Source organism: Eptatretus burgeri, chromosome 13, assembly GCF_056783735.1.
Source record: "Eptatretus burgeri isolate ZD-2024b chromosome 13, Ebu_testis_v1, whole genome shotgun sequence".
Classification (NCBI taxonomy): domain Eukaryota; kingdom Metazoa; phylum Chordata; class Myxini; order Myxiniformes; family Myxinidae; genus Eptatretus; species Eptatretus burgeri.
Window position 1 is genome coordinate 15,197,093 of NC_140973.1, and position 22,323 is coordinate 15,219,415.

Here is a 22,323-nt window from a genome sequence, read left to right on the forward strand (position 1 = left end):
TGGTTTCGTCAGACCACAAAACCTTTTGCCACTTGGCTTCAGAATCTCTTGAGTTTTTTTTGCATACCTCAAGCGGGACTCAAGGTGGGCTTTTTTGAGTAATGGCTTCCTTCTTGCCACCCTACCGTACAGACCAGATTTGTGGAGTGTTGGGATATTGTCACATGCACACAGTGACCATTCTTTGTCATAAATGTATGTAGCTCTATCAAAGTTGCCATTGGCCTCTTGGTGGCCTCTCTGATCAGTCTCTCCTTACTTGGTCATCCAGTTTGGAGGGACCGCCTCATTTCGGCAGGGTCTTCATGGTCCCATACGCCTTCCACTTCTTGATGATTGTCTTGACTGTGTTCCAAGGGATATTCAAGGCCTTTGAAATATTTTTATCATGAGAAATGAGCAGCTTAGAACATCATAAATATATGTGGAAAAATTACAGGCCCAGACGAGGAATTAAACCCAGGTCCTCTGACAAACAAACCGTACTAGTGCGCTCTGCCATCTGAGCTATCTGGACAACCCACGAGCTGAGCAACGCAATTCTTCCACATATACAAGTGCCGCTCTCAAACCTACAGGAACAAATATTTTTATACCCATCCCCTGATCTGTGCCTTTCCACAACTTTATCGCGGAGGTTTTTTGAAAGCTTGATTCTCAAAGTTGAGTGTTTGCTGTGAAATGCACCACCCAGCAGAGGAAACCTACAGGAACAGCTGATTTTATTCTGAAATAATCGGAATCACTACACTTTAACACAGGCGAAAGCCATTTAACTTGGTGTGTGATTTTGAAGGTGATTGGTTACAAGTGAGCTAATTTACAATTGCTATTATGAGGGGGGGGGGGTGGACACTTCACCAAGATATTCTAGTTTCGTATTTTTAATTAATTTTATGAAATTTGTATAATTTATTTTTCATTTGGAAGTTATGGGTTATGATGTGGAAAAAGTCTGATTTAATGCAATTTAATTCCAGGCAATAAGTCGACAAAAGGTGAAAATTTTGGAAGGGGGTGTAGACTTTTTATCGGCACTGTACATATGCATGAGATTTTGTGGTTGGGTGTTGGGGAGTGGGGGGGGGGGTGTCGACAGTCAAATGGGGGACAAAAAGTCAGAGAAAAAAAAAAGTTAGATTACAAAAAGAATGGCGAAAGTGGAAGTGGGTGTAGGAAAGGAGAGTGAAAACTTGGTGAGGGAATTGTGTGGGATAGGAATGGAGGTTATGTTTGAGTGGGGGTGGAGGAGCGGTTGGGAGTGGGGGAGGGGTGGGGTCAAAAGTTCATCTATTTCATAATTCGTAATGTTTGGCACCCCACTCCACCCGTCTCATTCCATATCGTATACTCCTCATTGATATACACAACAGATTGTGGTCGTTTCGATCTGGAAGTTAATGACTGCTAATGTTACACAGTTGATGGAAATGCACGAGATGTGTATCCTAAAATGCTCCACACATCAATATTATTGTCATAAGGTGGTTGTGTGTCCAAATATTGCTCGCAAAGCTGTGGTTCAGTCTTGAAGTGATGCCTCTCATTGTTTGACGTCAGAACATGCACGTTGTTCTGCCATGAACAATGTAGACATTCTCTATGACAGGCCCAACCATTGCTTGATTTATTGTTGTGGATGCACAATGTTACATTATAACTACAATTTAATTATCCACTCGTCCAAAACAATATCCATCACTGTTCAATATGAACTTCTCAGTCATGCTCAGGATTGCACCCAGTAAGTGAAAAGTGGCAAAAGTTGTAATGAAATATCAATAATATAATTGGTCTGACATGTTGGCCAAGACTCCCTGGAGGTAGGCACACTTACACCTGAGCTGTCTCACCTGGATTAGAATCCAGACTCGGCTATAAACTGTTATCCCAGTGTTTCACAAGGCAGAGTGATTCATCGATGTGTGTGACGTCCCTCGGATAGCCGTCAAACTGGGCACCCCATCTGCAGTCATGAGTTGGTGGACGTTAAAGATCTCCCACGTTGTCCTTTGCGAAGAGTAGGTGAGCTTTCACTGGCACCCTGACCAAATTACAAATGCCTGCCCTAACTCCTGCTGGGTGGGGGTGGCAAACCACCGATCATAACCCCAGGCCAAAAAACTGCTTTGACAGAACCAACGCTTTGTTACTGAGAGCATGGTACATCGGATCAGGATAGTCAATAATTCGTCGACCGAGAATTAACAGGGTCTATCTGACATTTCATTCAAATTTAGAAGAAGTCCATGTCGAAGGGCAACAGAGGAAACTAAGTAAGATTATTTTATGTAACCTTTATATGTACCTGTTATGTAGCACACGATATGAAAATAAAATGTTATGAGATAGCGGCAATTCCACTTTGAATTTTTGATTTCATTTTTCTCAAACTTTAAAAAAGTGTAGTTGGACCCTGTTAATTCTCGGTCGACGATTTGTAGAATATTCTGGATGTTGTCGTGGAAAAAAAAATCTAGCATGAATGGTCGCCCCACCCAGTTTACACCCAGTTCGTATTTTAACATTCATGGTTTCCTTTCTTACCTTGCATTCTTGCTGCAGTAGTTAAGGTTCAAGAAGACGGTTTGAATCCATTGTTGCATGACGATCTGTTTTCGGAAGGGAGACAGGTGGACGTAAACACGAACATATGTAAGCAGTGTCATTGGACACAGTTTTCTGTTTGTTATGAGCGATTACAAGCAACTCAACATGAATCCATTCAAACACATGGCACCAAGCTCATCTGGCTGGAAGACGATTATTTTGGGGGTGAATTATTCATGGATATACAACTACTACTTACTACTACTACTCCGCGTGACTAGCTAAGGGTTGTAGCGACCCCCTTGGGGGTTGTCCCTTTTCCACTTTGTTCCCTTGGGACAGGGGGAACATAAGGTTGGAGCAGGATTTTTGCAATTTATTTTGGCCAGGGTGCCGGCGATAGTTTGTCTACTTTTAGCGAAGGACACCGTGGGATCTTTAATATCCACCAACTAATGCCGGCAGAAGGGACACCCAGTTTAACATCCATCTTTCCGACGGCACACACATTGATGAATCACCCTGCCTGTAAAACACTGGGATGACAGTTTATAGCTGGGTTGGGAATCAAACCCAGGCCAGACAGCTTAGGGGTGTGCGTACCCATTGAGCATCTTGTCAGCCCATTCGTGTAACATCGTACGTTAACTGCCTTGGAGCACAAGTCTGAAGACGACGATGGTTCACGAGCGGTATTTGACGATGTAGATTGTTTCAGAAGTCAAGGATGAGACAATGTGATAATGTTTGACCTAGTTATAAAAATGATCAACATGATGTGGTACGAGTGACGGGTTATTAGCTGCAAAATGTCGAAAACCCAGTTTCGTTCAACAACTTTCGAAATTTGACCTTTGCATCACCTTTAAAGGTCACAGAACAATGTTGTAGAAATTAAAATAAGGAAACAGGATACTTGCTATAGCTTATTGGAGTTAGTTCGTCGAAGAAGGTAGAAAACCCAGTTCGATTCCAACAACTTTGAAAATTTGACCTTTGTGAACTTTAAAGGTCAAAGGTCAAGATTATGACCTTTGGTGCAAAACTTCCTCTGGAACATTCCAGGAACAATATAACGTCATATAGGCTATATGGCATTTCACACTCCACAGGTTATCCATACTTTGATGAAATTAGCATAAAAACAAAGTTGAAGGGAGCGCCACGGGCAAGGTGTTCGAGATAGAGCAAAATGGTTTCAAGACATTAGGTGGGGAATGACCTCAAGATTATGCATAAAAAATATTGTCATCCTCGCTCTCAAAGTTTGGGAAGTCGTATGATTTTTATGTCAAAATTTGCAATTTTCTAAGTTCATGACCTTGTGACCTTGACCTTGAGACGAAAATGAAAAATTGAGCTCTGTGGGGCTATGCAGGTGCCATTGGGCTAACCAAATACCGAAACCCCTGCCAGATTCGACAAACCCCTCAGAGAAGATGGATTTTTATGTCAAAATTCGCAATTTTCAAAGTTCGTGACCTTGTGACCTTGACCTTGAGACGAAAATGAAAAATCGAGCTCCGTGGGGCTATGCAAGTGCCATTGGGCTAACCAAATACCGAAACCCCTGTCAGATTCGACAAACCCTTCAGGAGAAGATGCAAATTGAAATCGGCTACCCCATAAAAACACATGTTTTATGGGCGTGGCTCCGCCCATAATGGGCGCACCATGCCCATTTTCAGGAAAACACAACTAGATCATGATATAAACCTCCGACCAAAATTTTATCAGGATTGGATCAAAACCACCAGAGCTATGCTCTGGACAGACAGACAGACAGACAGACAGACACACCAATAATGAATATAGTGGTCACTTATTTTTTTTCGTGAACCAATTGAAATGTCCCCCCCCTCCACGAACCTCCCCGTTGGGTCAGTGCAGCAGTTCAGTTTTAATCCCAAGAATTCCTGAACAGGCAATTTGATCTCGACTGAGATTTGATTTCACTGAGCCTTATATGCATTTACAAAAAAGCACTTTAAAATTATTTTACTTGCTGTTTTGTAAAGACTTATTGGAGGACTATGACTCCATATGGTGCACCTCACATGACTCCCCTTTTTCTTGATGTCGTTTGCATTGCTCTTCTGTTCGTCCTACGGTACACCGGTTACGGTGAAAGTTAAAAGGATATGTCCGCAGCAAACATTAATCACTTGGTTGTTACAAGATGCTGTCACATGCTCAGGTTATGGTCGATGGTGTGGAAAGGGTGGGCTACGCAAGGGTGAGAAAGGAGGTTCACTACATTAGTCTGATTTCAGAGGGTGGGGATGCCTGGGTATATGGAAGAGTTATGTGGTGAGAGGATGGCGGGTGCCAAAAGGGACGAGGGTGGGTGGCATAGAGCGCACCGATTTGTCTCAGCACCGAACTGACGACCGGAGCAAGAATGGCGAAAGCAGGTCAGTGCCCATAGTTTATCACTGATTACTGTTCTGAGCCAAATTGAGTGAAAGTGCAAGGAAGAGATTATAATCGATCGGTAAGTTCTGGGGATAGTTGGGTGCTGTCTCTGTCTCTATCTCTCTCTGTATCTCTCTCTCTCTCTCTCTGTCTCTTCTCTCTGTCTCTTCTCTCTGTCTCTTCTCTCTGTCTCTTCTCTCTGTCTCTTCTCTCTGTCTCTTCTCTCTGTCTCTTCTCTCTGTCTCTTCTCTCTGTCTCTCTCTCTGTCTCCTCTCTCTCTCTGTCTGTCTGTCTCTCTGTCTGTCTCTCTGTCTCCTCTCTCTGTCTCCTCTCTCTGTCTGTCTGTCTCTGTCTCTCTCTCTGTCTGTCTCTCTCTCTCTCTCTCTCTGTCTCTCTGTCTCTCTGTGTGTGTCTCTCTCTCTCTCTCTGTGTGTGTGTCTCTCTCTCTGTGTGTGTCTCTCTCTCTGTGTGTCTCTCTCTCTGTGTGTGTCTCTCTCTCTGTGTGTCTCTCTCTCTCTGTGTCTCTCTCTCTCTCTGTGTGTGTCTCTCTCTCTCTGTGTGTCTCTCTCTCTCTGTGTGTCTCTCTCTCTCTGTGTGTCTCTCTCTCTCTGTCTCTCTCTCTCTGTCTGTGTCTGTCTGTCTGTCTCTCTCTCTCTCTCTGTCTGTCTCATTTTTGTGTTGTTGGTTTCTTCTCGCTGAGCTAAGATTAGCTTGCACTCATGGCTGATAGAGAGTGAGACAGAGACAGTTGTATTGCATTTGAGCAAATGGAAACATTTATACGCCAACCTTAAGAACCCCTAATATTAAGATAAAGTGGAAGGCTCGTGGATCTCAAACTTCAATAATGACTAGTCTTGAACATCCTTTTAACCCAGAAGTCTCAGACCAAGGGAAGAGTCATTGAATACATTGTTTTGCATTTAAAGAGAGAAAATGGACATCAAATTAATAATGAAGATAGTTTAGAGGTAACGTGATCAATTGTTTTGAAAACTTTTGAATTTCACAATTCGGAACAGTGTTGCAGAGCCATAAACTTGAGATAAAGAAATGATTATTAAAGAAAACACCATTGTGGGAGAACAAACTTTTCAGTCTGTACTATGAATGCCATGTCTCCCTCATACCCTCCCAATCTTATTTGGGAACTGCAGCGTCCGTTGAATGTGATAGCGGTGCTTTGGAGGATTTGAAACTTGAGCTAACAAGCACATGCACCACGCCATGACGTTGGGATTTGGGTAGGGGAGGAGGGATGGCCGTTCTTGGACAGTGTCTATGTATTTTCCCGGAGTACCAAGACTCGAGTTTAAATCAAAGCCTGGGAATTAGAAAAGTTTACATTTGCATTCAAACTAGGAATTGGGCAGATCTATCTTTTAATCTCCGACCTTTGGCTTTTGAGCAAAGAGAGGGTTGGTTTGGCCGGTATAAAAGTGCATTACATCAAAAGGAAGGAAGGAAGAACAGGATGTAATTTGTACATTTAGATAGAATAAGATGCTGTGTGAGACGTGGGAATAGCTGGAAGATTGTGATGATGTGGAAATCCGTGACATGACTCACAATGTCCGTCAATGTTTGACTTTTGCAACGGTAGGATCTCCTGCTGATGCCATTCCTGTATCAACCTAACCCTAAACTGTCCTCATTATCTGCCCCCATGCCATAGTGGAAGATCTGCTCTATTGGCGTGATCCCCGGCGCTCGGGAGCTGTGTTTGCCGGACTCCTATCACTACTGCTGGCGCTGACGCAGTACAGTGTTGTCTCCGTGTTCTCTTACCTTGCCCTGGCTATACTGGCACTGACTATTACTTACCGGATCTACAAGGCGATCCTCAAGAGCATTCAGAAGTCAGACACAGGGCACCCCTTCAAGTGAGCTATGTTTTCATTTGTGGGAAAGAGATGGATTATGAACTTTGAATGGAAGAACATGTCGAAGATTTAAGGTTTTTGTGTTGTCATGCATTCACATTCTTCTTTCCCTGACCAACTTAGGGCCTACCTGGACAAAGACATTTCTGTGACTCAGGAAGGGGCAAAACGCATCACAGATGCTGCTCTACCTTACGTGAACCACACGACATGTTCACTGCAGCGTCTCATCCTCGTACAAGATCTTGTGGACTCCCTCAAGGTGCACCCCCACCCCCAATGATTGCCTTTTTTAATGGAGTGAAATAAATAAACGTACAAGTGCTTTTTTGTGATGGGGCAGAATCCAATTACTGGTTTATTCTGAATAGGAGTCACCTCGTGTTAGACCGACATCCAGTCCTTTTAAAGGTGATCCAAATGAGCTGGGTTGTATATGGGGGGGGGGGTTGTTGGTAAAACACACTCAGGAATAGTCGACTTGGAGAACTTTCTCTTATAAAATGGATTTTTAAGGGTGGGGGCGTTTAAAAAAATAAATAAACAAATAAAATTGTAATCGAGCAATCTTGCCAACTCATTCATTAATTAATTCATGTAATGGTGGGTTAAATTTTATTTGACACGCATCTCAAGAGAAACACCGAGAAAGTTTATTTGTGTAAATGTCACATTTTAAAATTGCAAACCATAGCATGCCAGCAATCGTAAGAGTAAAGCGAGCTATCGCCGGCACCATGGCCAAATCCCAAATTCCTGCTCCAACTATTTATTCGATCATCAGGCCTTGCCAGCTGGTTCATGAAAGACTTGTACCAAAACCTTCCCCCAGTGTCCCCCATAACAACATGGGAATAATTGTGGCCACTGGACGAAGATGAAAAAGTGTACCAATAATCGTCGGCTTGTTTCATTAGGATTCCCAATTCCATCGGAATTATTTTTTGGTACCGGGAGAGCAATTTGTGGTACTGGGGGAATACCTGAATCTTCACCAAAATCTCATCGGTTTGTCCTTGCCGTACTCCCAACATGTCCACCAAATCTCGTCCGAATATGTCCATAACCTTTTGAGATGTACTGCTCACAGAGAGACAAACAAACAGGGGTAAAAACGTAACTTTTGGTGGCGGAGGTAAAAATTCTAACCCAGAACCTCATGAACTTGAGTGACCTGTTCATAAGAATTGGGAAAATGTACCTCAATACTATTTATAATGGTCTGATTGTAAGGCATAATAAACGTGAAACTTGGAGGGAAATGTGAAACGGCTGAACATCCAATCTTGTTGAAGAAAATTGCAAGCAGTACAAGCAATTGCAGAGACCTGGTGGCACCGACTAAGTAAACGAACAGAAAGGAAGGGGGAAGAAGAAGAAGAGAAGGAGGAGGAAGGGGAGGATGGGGAGGGGGGGAATTGGGAACATTTTCTGAAGTTGTATTTACTACTTAATACTATGTTTCTATATATATATTACAAGGATGAAAAGTTAGTAATTCAGAGTTTTTGAAATTCCACCAGTGTTTAAAAAAACATAAAGGAAAACAAAAGTTCAATCAGCACATTATCACCTTTGTAATCACATCGTTAATACACGAGTATTCAAAAGTGGAGCTAAAAGTTTCATCATGAATCAGGTCGTGGTCTTTTACAAACGCAGTTGTCACCTTTTACTATAGTTTCATTAAAAATGGTTCCTTGAAATGATGCTATCACAAAACCGCCAACAGCAATGGCAGAGTGCAATGCTCACTTTAAATTGCAACAATTGTAAATCAACAGTTTTGGATGTGAGCTTCCTGCCCAAGACAAAACAAAGTAGATCATCCCCACTCTCAAGGTGGTTAATGAGCCAACTGGGTTTTCACAGACAATGCAGAAGTGACGTGGAAGTTTTGGAACCAACTTGACTTCCTGAAGCTTCAAATCAAAATTCTTAAAACACCTGCCTTCAGCCGTAGTACAGGATTTGAATCCACGACCTCTGTGATGTCAGTCCAGTGTCATCACCAATGAGCCACCACTGGACCCTTAAACCTAAATGGTTGCTTTAAAAAGAAAAAGAAAAAGTAGTAGGCAGAATGGATTTTATGTATTTTACAAGTAAATATTGGCAGGACAGCCAGCTTGGCATGCTTTATATGGTGGCATCGCTTGTCAATGCATCATAATGGTCAAAAATTGAACCTAAGACTGTAGTGAGCACATGACCCTCCTGTGATCCCCTTAGGTTTGTGTCATTCATGTTGGCATGGGCCATGCCGCCGGTACAACTTGAGTTGGTGAAAAAGTCTCCCAAAAGATCACGTTAACAGAAGCTATCACAACTCTGTACTTCCTTATCAAATCCATTTCTTATAAAAGCACTCTGAACGAGAAGGGTACTTGGTAGAGCGCATACCTCCGCCATGCAATGCCTGATCCATGAGAACATATCAGGCCCATTACATTTTTGAAATATCATGCAATTCACTACTGTATCGTTTTTGGCCCCATCTCTCGATGGTGAAGAAACACTTTAGAAATTAAGTAATTATTGTATCCGGATCTGGATATTAACCAAAATCTAATCAGTTCATCCTTGTCACACACCCAACCTGTCCACAAAGTTTCATCCGGATCCGTCCACAACTTTTTGAGATATCCTGTACACAAACAAACAAACAGACAGACAGAAAGGGGTGAAAACATAACCTCCTTCACATTCAGTGGCGGAGTTCAAAACTTCTCAGAAATACAGGCTGAATCCGACCTTTCTATTAAAAACGTACAGCGGCCATCATCAGAGTTTGAACTTTTTAAATTTAGCATGTTCATCAAATTTTGCTTCTTTATTTTTGATGGATTCTCCTGACCTCAAACCATTACCTCCTATTTACACGTACTGTGTTGATTTGGCATCCAGTTGCCTGTGTCATGATTATCCATAGAACATTATGCATAAACATATTTGATTGTACAATAAATGGTGAATTTCTATCTGAAAGCACCAAGGTTCGTTTTTTACATCAGGAATGTTTTAGGCACCTTTCATTTGCATCCTGGTTTTGATAGATAAGCTTTATTCGACACTTATTTTGCCTGTAAACCGTTTGCCTCGGCCTCGTTGCACTTTTTAAGCTACTTGATGCGTGCTCTTGGCTGTTCTTCAGTTGGCGGTGTGCGCTTGGCTCATGACCTACGTTGGAGCAATTTTTAATGGCCTCACGCTCATCATATTAGGTAAGCACGGCGGCTCTCCAAATCGTGGCTGTGCCAGCTGTGGTTTTGTTTATATGTTTTGTAATCATTATTCAAGCCATTACCATTTATCAACGAAACAATAACCGAATTGTGACGCGACAAACCAGTGAAGTCGACAAAGAAAAAAACAATCGGCAAAACAAATATTTTGAGCTGAAAAGCCAACCAGTCCTTTTCTGCAGCTCTTACGGCCTGTAGGACACCATGTATACAAGGGAATGTAAATCGCAGAAATCTTTACTGGAAAAGAGGGAAGGAAGCAGAGGTAGAAAAAGTATTAAGTGAAACACAGAATACAAGTAAGAACAAATGGACGAATAGAAAATAAATAAATAAATAAATGAAAATGAAAGGTCCGGTTGGATCAATGCATTTCTTTCAACAACTGCATATGATCTGCTTGTTCTTGTCACCTAACCAACTCTTTCACCAACTTTTGTCATAACCTGTCCACAACCTTTTGAGATATGCTGGATATAATTTTGGCGAAGAATCACTGATTGTGAAGAATCAATTAAAATAATTAGAGTATCTGGATCTTCAACTTCAATCTATTCAATTCGTCCTTGTCACACATCCAACCCGTCCACAAAGTATCATCCGAATCCGTTTATAAACTTTTGAGATATCCTGCTCAAAGACTAGTGAAACAGACAGGGGTGAAAACATAACCTCCGTTCACCTTGGGTGGCTTAGTTTAAAAAAATCACAAAACTGTCCGTAAATGAAATATCCATAAATAAAAGTCAGCTGGTGAAACCTCGACCTCTCAACTGAGAGAGTGGCAGAGCTTGGACTGTGCTGTGAATATGACGTTACCTTCCTCCTTTGGTGTGTTGCGGTCAAAGCTTCCTTCTGTGGTCTCATCGGCTTCATAGTAACTTTGTCTTTTACCGACGATGGTTTTGAACTTTCCTCGACTTGATCGAAGTGCATTCATGAGGAGAAAGTTCTCCATTTTTCCTGGCCGACACCACTATCTTGCTCCTCAAAAGCTATAGGTCTGTCATTTTTCTCATGCAGCGTACACCCAGAAAGCCGGTGCCCGCATTTTTACTTTGTTTCGGTATTTCTTATACGTCTAAGTCTGTTGTTTAATGATACACCTCTAACTGTGATTGGCGAGACCAGATCGGATTTGGAACCCTCAAGTGCGAACAGCCACATGGACACATTGTGTTTCACCACACCAATCACAACCAGGAAGCATCGCCGTTGCTTTAAGCAGTCAGGAGTTTTATGCATTCTTAAAAAGAATGTGGTTATTGAAGTTCTCCTACCAAGACAGATGTCGTGATGACACCATCACAATGACTTCATTATATATATATATATATATATATATATATATATATATATATATATATATATATATATATATATATATATATATATATATATATATATATATATATATATATATATATATATATATATTTGGGGTGGTTGAGATTACACATTTTTAAAGAAGGCGCTTCCAACCAAAACTAAAAAACGACATTGACTCCGCTAATTTGAGCAAAAAAGCAAGAGCAGACCCAGACTCAGGGCAACGTTTCGCCAGCTTCGCAGCCGGCTTCATCAGGCACAATAGACCATTGGTCATGTGGGTACTGTGTGTGAACGTCTTTATCGTTGTGGAGGAACTCTGAGAAGGGTTCGAAACAGCAAAGCACTTACCTTGTGTGGGCCTTCTTTAGTTTCTTTATGCAACTTCTTCAGCTGGAGTGTGGGAGGTATCAAATACATGTGTGTGTGCGCACACACACACACACACACACACACACACACACACACACACACACACACACACACACACACACACACACACACACACACACACACACACACACACACACACACACACACACACTTGCCTACAATTGATTGACTATTATCTACACCTAATTTGGAAAGGTTTTGGATAGGGGGAGGGACATGGGCTTATTCGAAGTTCATTCATTGGTTTCATCTCGGGTTATTAGCAAATTGAGTGGATTAACCACTCGCAGGTAAAAGACTGTAGTCCAGTCCACACCACTGAACTTCCACTCCCCAATGATGCCTCATGAGGTATGTGGTGTCAGCGGTACATGAGGAGAAGAGCTTACAGGAATAGATGAGAAACAAAGTAAATGCCAGAAAAAGTGGGTGGCATGACCAAATCTGGAGGCCCATTATTCCACAAGTTTTGACTTAAAATCTCACTCTGTAAACTATCTATATATAATTCCAGCAATCTCGCTGTGTCTGTCTGTATGTGTGTGTGTCTGTGACCGCTGTTTCTCAACAACGACCAGTCCAATCTAATTGAAACCTGCCAGGTATATTTCTGGGGACCTGTAGATGTGCCTTTTCAAGGTTTGATATTAATTGGACAGGCGGTTCCCAAGTTACGGCCATTTATTTGCCAACCAATGACAGGACACGGTGCTATGACATCACGAAAGACGTCATAAATCCTCTTTTTTTTGCACGATTGATGTCAATTCTTCTTCTTCGTTTGATAAGACTTCACAATTGACGCTGGGGACCTGAGTATGTGCCTTTTCAAGGTTTGATATCGTTCTTCTTCATCCGTTTCAGCTGTTTCCCAAGTTATGGCCATTTATGATATGGTTGGTCCGATCTAATTGAAACAATGCCCCAATCTAGTTAAAATAAATACAGGTAAGTATGCAGTGTGCAGTGATGATTATATTTATTGTTAATACGATGCTTTTGGTCTGACTTAGTCATAACTTTTAAATTTCCAATATCCAGTTGTTGACATGATCATTATTCCATCCATTTCTTTCTCGTCACCACAGCTGTGATTTGCCTGTTCAGCGTACCTGTGATCTACGAGAAATACCAGGTGTGAAAAGTGTGACAAATATCCCCAATGTTTTGCTGTTATGTTGTTTTGTTTTTTTCCTGAAATTTTGAGAATATTCGTTCATCAGCTGTGAAGAAGGGGGCAGTTTCTGTCCACTGGACTGGACCTTCACTTGCGGCACGGACTGACGGACACATTTACAAAAATCCAGACCCTCCCCCCCCCCCCCACACTCATTCAGCATGTGCAACGAGGCAGAACTCTGCACCAAACAATACATCAATAACTGATTCATACTCAATTCAACGTTTGTTACAAAAACCATACATGTAATGCATGAAGGAGATTTACAGCAGCTGAGTAGTGTACAATGCTCTGATGTAAATGGAGGGGCCACTAATATTATGCCCACAATCGGCGATGCAGGGTCATTGAAGGATGAGGTTGGGGGGGGGGCATTTGATGGGTGGTGGGTATTTGATTTTTTTTTTTTAAATGAAGCATCTTGTATTCTCCTTTCAGAACATTATTTTTGTAAACAATGCTTTGAGACGGTAGTTTGGTTTATAAATATCATGGGGCACCAGTTGTTTGACATCAGAAGTACCTGTGAGAGATCACTGCATGATTTTCACATCGAAAAGTAATACAATTTAGATTCATAACGCACTCGTACGATAACAAGAGCTGTAAAATGCCTGCCAAATGTTCCCAGATCGGATTAAACAAAGTGATGCGACACGATGTGATGACAAAGTGATGCGACAGTGATGCCATCAAGCTAGTTGTGCAACAGTCTTGTTCTTTTTCACCATCGAATTGCCAATCATTTCCATATCTGCTGCGGTTGGAGGAGGCTGGTAGGATGCCCTACAAGCACACGAACGAGCCTTTCAGCCGTCTGATCTCGGTCCGGCTACGAACTGACATCCCGGTGTTCCACAGGCAGGGTGATTAGTCATCGTGCGTCCCGTCCCTCGGATGGACGTTAAACGGGCGTCCTGTCTGCCAGCATTAGTTGGTGGATGTTAAGGATCCCACGGTGTCCTTTGCGAGGAGTAGGCGAGCTATCTTCGGGCAAGAACTGATGCCAACTTGCAGCCACGTGCTGTATACAAATGACGACGACAAGCAATTGGAAGCCACAGTTGTCTTCACCCAGTCTCCATTTTATGATTTGTTGCTGCTTTTTCACCTTTCCCATTTTTCTGATTCAATTTGACGAGATTCCCCAAGGCCTTGCTCATTTGCATGCTGCATTACTGTTACACCTGTTCTTTTCGGATGCTAAAAATCCTAGCATGAGTAATGGCTCAGTATGATGGATCCTTCATCCCTTTTTTGCATTTCAGGCTCAAATCGACCAGTACGTCGGACTCGTGCGGAAGCAGTTTGATGATGTGATGGCGAAGTAAGTGCATCACTTCCTCACCATACATACAATTAATGTCGCATTTCCATGAGGCCAAAGTGCCACGTGGTCCAAATGGAATTTGATCATCCTTTGCCGTGGTGAACACGAGTAATTATTTGTTGCAGTATAAATGTACTCGGATGTTTTTGTTCGATAACATGTCGTACCGTACACGGCGTTTGCAGTTGCAGTACAGTTTACTTGTGTGTGCCGTCCCTCAGATGGACGTTAAATTGGGCGTCTCATTCGCCAGCATTAGTTGGTGGACGTTAAAGATCCCACAGTGTCCTTCGTTAAGAGTAGACAAGCGATGGATGGCATCCTGGCCAAATTTCTGCTTGAAACCTACAGGGGGCACTGCTTCAATGGCACAGCTGCACCTCCCCCCCCCCCCATCGAATAATACTACCAACAACCATGTGCCCTGTAATCTATAATAATTAATAAATGTCAGTGTGTGTCTCCTCAATAACTCCGAAACTTTGCATGCACAGCAAGAAAACTCCAAAGAAGTGCAAGAGTGAAATTGGGTGTTTGGGTTAATTAAAACACCCCTTTCGAAGATAATGAACGGCCTGATTTAATTATATCCTTCATCGGGTGCATCCTTAGACACCTCGCTCTCGATGGGGTCTTAAGGTGCATACTGGATTACCTCTTGGGGTCTGAAGCCGCCATGTTTTTTGGCCTGCTCAACCATGTCTTGACATGGAACAGGCTGCAACAATTTCTTTAATCTTTTTTTTTTTTTTCTCTCTCTATCTCTATCTCTATATCTCTATATCTCTATCTCTATATCTCTATCTCTATCTCTATCTCTATCTCTATCTCTATCTCTATCTCTATCTCTATCTCTATCTCTATCTCTATCTCTATCTCTATCTCTCTCTCTATCTCTCTTTCTTGCCTCTCTCTCTCTCTCTCTCCTCTCATCATACCTACGAATCGCTGGATACATTGCAATGCGTAAAATTCCTGGAGACACCAGCGTTCGTGGCTTTATTTAATTTCCACACGTCATAACCTTGAATATCTCTTAAACTAAGCTGCATTACAAAATTTAAGCTCCACAATTGAACTTGGCAGCAGTTCTGACTCCTAAAAAAAGTGTTAATTTGTCCAACTCGGATATCATTTGATATTTCGGGCATCTCCGGGAGGTGTGTGTTTAATATGACGGTTCGGTGATTGCTAATCGCTTACGAAGGGAGCCGTTCCTTATCAACCGTTTTGTTGGAGTGCTTAAGCCACTTGGTGAGCGCTCTACAATATGCACAGTCACTGAATACTGTGTATTGATCGACTTGAACAATGTTCAGGGTCAACTCGTCTGTGATGGCCCCATGTTTGATACAAATGAAAAATGAAACGTTTCATTGACATCATGGCAGGAGAGATGAGAGGTACGCACACACGCTCTAAGCCAGTGGTCCCCAACCTTTTGATCCCACGGGCCGCATTCACTACTCCCAAGGATGTTGGGAGCCAGAAAAAAATTGATGCATTTTATTGAGTTTTATTGATGCAAATTGATTTGATTCCTCCCGGCGGAAAGCGGCAGTGGCCGGCAGCGGCATTGTGTAAGGCTTTTCAGGTCACGGCGCCGGCCGGCAGTGGCCAGCAGTGGCATTGTGTAAACCCCTTTAAAATTGCGACATGGAAATGTGTTTTGATTGGAAAGTCCTTGCGGGCCGCAGTATAGGGCTCCACGGGCCGCATGCGGCCCACAGGATGCAGGTTGGGGACCAATGCTTTAAGCTGTCGAGCCTGGGTTTGAATCCCAACCCAGTTATAAACTGTCTCAGCGTTTCATCGGCAGGGTGATTCATCAATGTGTGTCGTTAAACTAGACATCACATCTGCCAGAACCCCACCTTCTCCTCCACTCTCTTCCCCCCTCATATCTCTCTCCCCTCTCCCACCCCTATTCCTCTCTTTCCCACCCCTATCTTTCTCTCCTCTCACACACCTCTCCCTCTTTTTCGACCCAAATTCAAAACCAAAGTCAGTCATTAACAGTCCCCTTAACAGAGTGGAAAGTGGAGTGGAGGGGGGGGGAAGAGAGAGAGACAGACAGACAGACCCAGATATAAATTGTAATCCTGGTGCTACACAGTCAGGGTGATTCGTCAATGTGTGTGCCATCTCTCGGATGGACATTAAACTGGGCATCACATCTGCCGGAATCTTCCCCCTCCTGACTCTCCCCTCTACCCCTCTCTCTCTCCCACACCTATTTCTCTGTCTCCACCTCCCCTCGCTCCTTCTCCCCCCCCCCACCCTTTAATATCCCCGTCAGCGAAGCGACGTGTGTGTGTGTGTGTGTGTGTGTGTGTGTGTGTGTGTGTGTGTGTGTGTGTGTGTGTGTGTGTGTGTGTGTGTTTTTTTATATATATATATATATATATATATATATATATATATATATATATATATATATATATATATATGTGTGTGTATGTATATATTGTTACGAATTTCGGCCGCGTAACTCAAATCGCGACACGTCGCTCACCGGAACGGACAATTCAGTCGTGACCCTCTTGGAACTACCTCCAAGGAGCTAGCCACGGGTGGGGGTTTAACCTCACCACAACCCAGTCCGCATTCTACCCGCGCGAAATAGGGTGAATCGCCGAATGTCGATATACCTAAGTACCCGCGCGGGTAGCGTACCGAGGAGTTGTACCACGCCGCAGGTCGACTTCGGACACGAACCGCTTAAGCGGCTCGTTTCGTGCTGAAGGGATAACCGAGCGGAGTTATCGTCGACCTCGACGGTTCAGATTATTTATTGGGTGTCTAGGTTTAGATAATAGGGATTATCTAGGTCATATTTTCGAAATGGTAGTGAATTCAATGTCGGTGCAGTCATTTTTTAGAATAAATCGACCCCATGGAGTTTGAAAATACGCTCCATTTCCACCTCGGACATCCAGAAGTACCCGTAATCATACCTGACCATACCCTAATTTATTCAAGTCATGAGACTAAAAGTCGTCATATGGAGCGACCTCGAAATCACCTCCGATCAAGCTAAAAAAAATTATGCGCGTTATTGAATCATATTAGAATAATTTTAAGCAACAGGTCCACAGCCACCCGTGTGGAGTTCGGGTCCGTGGAGGAGCTCAAGTCGGCCGGGACCAGTAGATGGGCCGTCGGAGCGAAACGTGAGTGTAGCCAAGCAGCAGGAACTCCTTAATTTTCCAACCAACTCCGGCCTCCAAGCAGAGAACGAACGACCCCCAAAGAACTGAACAACGACCCCCAAAGGACTGAACGAACGACCCTCAAAGAACTCAAGACACAGGATGGTGTCGTGGTTTATAGACCTCCCTCAGCGGGGAGGAGACTTGGTGAAGCCGACGCCACTGTCTGCCCTGATTGGATGGGGCTCCCATGGGTCCGCCCTTTCTGGGCGGGATTTCGGCCATGCAGGGAAAACCCCGTCCGCACTCCACTCATGCCCATACTCGTCAAAAAGAAGTTACAAAGTTTGTGGAAGCCGAGAAGGAACTGCCGGAGATTCTGCCTCTGACAGCGAGTCGCCGGTTAGGCGAGTGAAGCGCTTGTTCAGTGGTGTTGTCAGTTTGTTTGTTGGATGGTCGTTAGATGTAATAACCTACCGAAAAGGACATCGCAACGCACACCTTTGATTCTTCCACTCGACAAAAGGAAGGGACCTGTCTCACATGTACTTAACAGAACAATTGACTCTTGGGACATCTGTATGTTTGAATGTATATTGTTTCCAGATCCATAACAATATATACATATACATGCAGGGTGGGCATTTATATCTGATGGTTTTATTATCCTTATAACTTTTTTGTTTCTAAACCAAATAAAATAAAATTTCTATACAACATAAGCACATACTTCAATTTTCTTAAATCAATTTTGATTATATCTTAAAAATTACATCAGACAAATGGGCCCCTTTCGGATTTGTGCATTCACGACAGCGGATCATCATATTGTTCATTACCGCAAGCAATGTCTCTTGATCAACAGAGCGGATGGTTGCAGTGATCTTTGCCTTCAATTCATCGATCGATGTTGAATGTTCCTTTTAAACTTTGCCCTTCAGAAATCCCCATGGGATGAAATCTGGTGGAGTTAAATCTGCCAAATCAGTGTGCCTCATCCGTCACGATGACCTTGTTTGTGAAATTGGCATGCTCATTGCATTAAAATAAAATTTAAATTAAAAAAAAAAAAAGCTCTTTGCATTTAAAGTGCTCCATCATTAAAAACTTTCAAGTATTATCTGTAAAACAAAGAAAACAATAATTAGTTATGCCAAAACTGCTTCTGGCTGGAAAGATTGCAAATGTGTCAGATGTAAATGCCCCACCATGTATAATATATATGTATAATATATATATATATATATTTTTTTTTTGTTGCGAATTCGCGCCCGCCGGCGTGCGGACGGCCACGTAACTCGAATCGCGGCACGTTGCACACCGGACGGACAATTCTGTCGTGACCCTCTCGGACCAACGCCGGGAGCTAGTCACGGATGGGGGTTTAACCCCACCACGACCGTGCCAATTGTCCACCCGCGCAGGATAGGGTTGCTCGCCAAATTCGATCTACCTAAGTACCTGCGCGAATGGTCGACCAGGTGATCGTACCATTCCACAGGCCGACTCCGGACACGAACTGCTTAAGCGGTCCGTTCCGTGCTACAGTGATAACCGAGCGGTGTTATCGTCGGCCTTGACGGTTCCTATTAATTACCGGGATGTTGCATCCACTACGAACCCCTTACGTGATGCAAGATGGAGATTCAAATTGAGAAAAGACAAAGCGAAACAAACACAGTTCAACAAGCAAGCATTTTATTCACACACACGCAGACAAGCACGTATATACAGCCATACAGTCAAAAATGCACATATAACAGTTAAAACAGTCATGCAACAAAAGCAAATGCAGAGCTACAACCGACTACGACCGACACACGGCAACACGTACGCAGTTCTACTTCACAGACGGCGCCAACACACGCATTTATATAAAAAGCAAAGGAAGGAAAAGAAAGAAAGAAGTCGCGACTTCCCTTTTATGGCTGGTGAGTCCCTCTCCCGCGACCGTCAGCGTGGTCGCGCCTGGCCCTGACCTCTCGCGGCTGGCGAACCCTCTCCGGCACTCCCCGTCCGGACGCGCAGGTCCACCTCACAACGGGCGCTGCCGCGTCTCCCGTCCGTGCCTTCGTGACAGGGTCGCTCGCCAAGCCGCAGGCGCAGGACCTCTTCCCGAAGACCAACTCTCGACAAAAACCAACTGAAGACCAACCAGACCACCAGCCAAGACGAAAAGGAGGAAGAGGAAGAGGTGCCCGAGCGCCCCGCCCGTCTTTTATAGCGCGGGGCTCCGCCCTTCGCCCCGCCCTGTTCTCGGCTCCACCTTCCTTCGAGAGGGTTCCTGAAAAGGGCGTTCCCTCACACTCTCCCTCCACCCCGCCCCGTGCGGGGGCCAGGGGAGTCAGTTTTTGGCTCTGGGCCAGAGAATTATTCTCCCAAAATGAGACCCCTCCTTTACATGACCTCTGACCTTTGACCTGCATCGCCCCTCCTCCACTCCAAAGTGTGGGGAAGTCAAACGGGAGAAACAGGCGGGGAAACCTGCGCATCCTCGCAGTTCCCTCCTTGGCGCCTTTGTTTGCCGTTTGGAGCGGACGTAGTGGCGAAGATGTGGTAGCGTGGTTGTAGCGTGGTTGGCGCTGTGATGGGGATGGCATGGTTGTTGAGATGCTGTTTGTTTGAAATAAAAGAGAGATCAGAAAAACGACTAACTCAAAGCGACGCAGCCCGGATGAATCGCATAAATTCCCTCTATACAATGGGTTTGGGTAACTACACATGTACCTATGGAGATATCTCACCTGAGGGCCCTTTATGGTGTAATGCGAATTTCCACAGCCGTAACAATATATATATATATATATATATATATATATATATATATATATATATATATATATATATATATATATATATATATATATATCTTCCTTAAAACCATGGCATGTAAAAGTATGTTCTTGTTCCTGACCCCATTGATAGTCAAGCATTTCTGAGTTACATAAATCTTTTGTTGTTTGACATATAACCTTGTCAATTGTAGGTAGGTTAAATCTACACCAATTGTGATATAGGAAATGAACTCCTCTTTAATATGAGGGGTCATTTGTGTATATAGGTTTAGTGGTTATGATTTTAGGACAATATGAATTACCCCTACCCCCATCCTACATCTTCGCTTTTGCCAACATTTTGTTATCAGAGGGGGCTCGCAAAAGTGTTGACTGTGTTGTTGCGCAAGAGTTTCACCATTGCCAACATTGGTTTTCATATACTCAAAGGGTGTCTCTTTATGAAAATCAACACAAAAATTTTATAGCAGACCGGGCAATTATTTTTTAATTTTGATCGGTTGGCTCCCAGACTAATATATATATATATATATATATATATATATATATATATATATATATATATATATATATATATATATATATATATATATATATATATATATATATATATATATATATATATATATATATATATATATATATATATATATATATATATATATATATATATATATATATATATATATATATATATACACACACAGACACAGTATCACTTGTAAAAAAAACATTGTCATTTAACCTTTTTCTGGCCCAAATACAGTTGATGCAGTGCCAAGGTTTTTAATGCTCTTTTGAGGAGTGCTTTCTTGCAGTGCCACACCTTGTAACGTGCTCTCACCGATTGTGTGTCCCCAAGGGTGCAGGCAAAGATCCCAGGTGGCAAGCGCAAGGCAGAGTGAAATCGTTAACGCTCACACCGAACACAAATAGGATACAAAGCACAGCTGAAATCTCTCTGAGGATCAAGATGCCGTCCACTTCTCGCACTCACTTAAAACGACTTTCTTTCATCGTTTTCATCTCCCTTACTATCCTCGGCCTCGATAAGCACTCTCACTTATTTCCACATTATTTAGATCATCGTCATGATTTTTATTTCTTTGGTAAGGAAATATACTTTTTCTTTCTATTCCATCCTGAACCTCTTGAGGTCATCATGTCAAGACCATTTGTGCTTGTGTCATGAGCATGCACTCTGATTTGGCACCACCACCATTTTGTCAGTGAAACAAAACTACTTGCAATTTGCTTTAAGGCTGGCTTTTCCTATTTTTTTCTTTCCTCTATAGTTTTATTAAGCAATCAGCACTCCATCTTATAAGTCAAAACTTCTCTCCCCTTCTTCCTCCTCCTCATCCATAGTGATGCAGTTGTTGGTAGTTAAGACAAATTGTAGTTCTGTACATGTCAAGACCTGTTTTAAATGTGCTTTCGTAGCCTGTAGCCCAAGTGCCATTGTGGTTGGCCCCGCTTTTTTGCTGGAAGTTTTAGCGTCCCGCACGGTCGTTCGCATTCAATGTAACAAAACCCTTCCCTTTCATGTGCGATCTTAGAAGCTATCTGCAGTGGCCGTGTCACGTGCCTTCTCCGCCTCTTGGTGATTCCACGATTGATGGAGCGTTCGGGGAAACGTCTTGCAGGCTTTCGCCCACCACGTGTCCACGGCCGAGCTTCTGCCGCACCAGAAAGTGCAAACGCTTCTTCTGGGATCGCACGGTTACTCTCCATCCCCAAACCTAATTTCCTTCTCCCAATGTCTCCTCGTTTTTTTTCTTCCTGGCAATAAAAGGATAAATCTCTGTTTTGCAGCAATTTTTCGTTGAGTGGAGGAATGATGGATGGTTGTGCATGATTCTGCTTTCTATAATTACACGGAAACCTTACGCCAGAAACGGACATTTATTAAAGATAAGTTGAGCACTCTTGATTCGTCCAACTGTACATTTCACGTGAAATCATCACAAACATCAGGGTGTAAGGGTCACTTGACTACATTGGAATAGAAATTAAAAGGAAAAAAAAAAGTGTTGTTCACTTTAGAGCAC

The 22,323-nt window shown here is 42.9% G+C and overlaps 2 protein-coding genes across 4 annotated transcripts in view; one reads left to right on the forward strand and one right to left on the reverse strand.

Annotated features, from left to right (window-relative positions):
- Positions 1–22,077, forward strand: part of LOC147013906 (uncharacterized) — a 79,221-nt gene extending 57,144 nt beyond the window's left edge. For both annotated transcript variants that reach the window (XM_085851233.1, XM_085851234.1), the window contains 6 exons: positions 6,641–6,848; positions 6,972–7,110; positions 10,003–10,072; positions 12,904–12,950; positions 14,264–14,322; positions 21,135–22,077. In XM_085851233.1, the coding sequence (XP_085707359.1) occupies positions 6,641–6,848; positions 6,972–7,110; positions 10,003–10,072; positions 12,904–12,950; positions 14,264–14,322; positions 21,135–21,177 (566 nt within the window). In that variant the 3' untranslated portion in view covers positions 21,178–22,077. The remainder of the gene's footprint in view (positions 1–6,640; positions 6,849–6,971; positions 7,111–10,002; positions 10,073–12,903; positions 12,951–14,263; positions 14,323–21,134) is intronic.
- Positions 22,078–22,162: 85 nt separating this feature from the next.
- LOC147013907 (histone-lysine N-methyltransferase SMYD3-like) overlaps positions 22,163–22,323 on the reverse strand; it is a 25,423-nt gene continuing 25,262 nt past the window's right edge. For both annotated transcript variants that reach the window (XM_085851240.1, XM_085851241.1), the window contains one exon: positions 22,163–22,323. This exon is cut by the window's right edge and continues 1,202 nt beyond it. The gene's annotated coding sequence lies outside the window, so the exon portion shown is untranslated.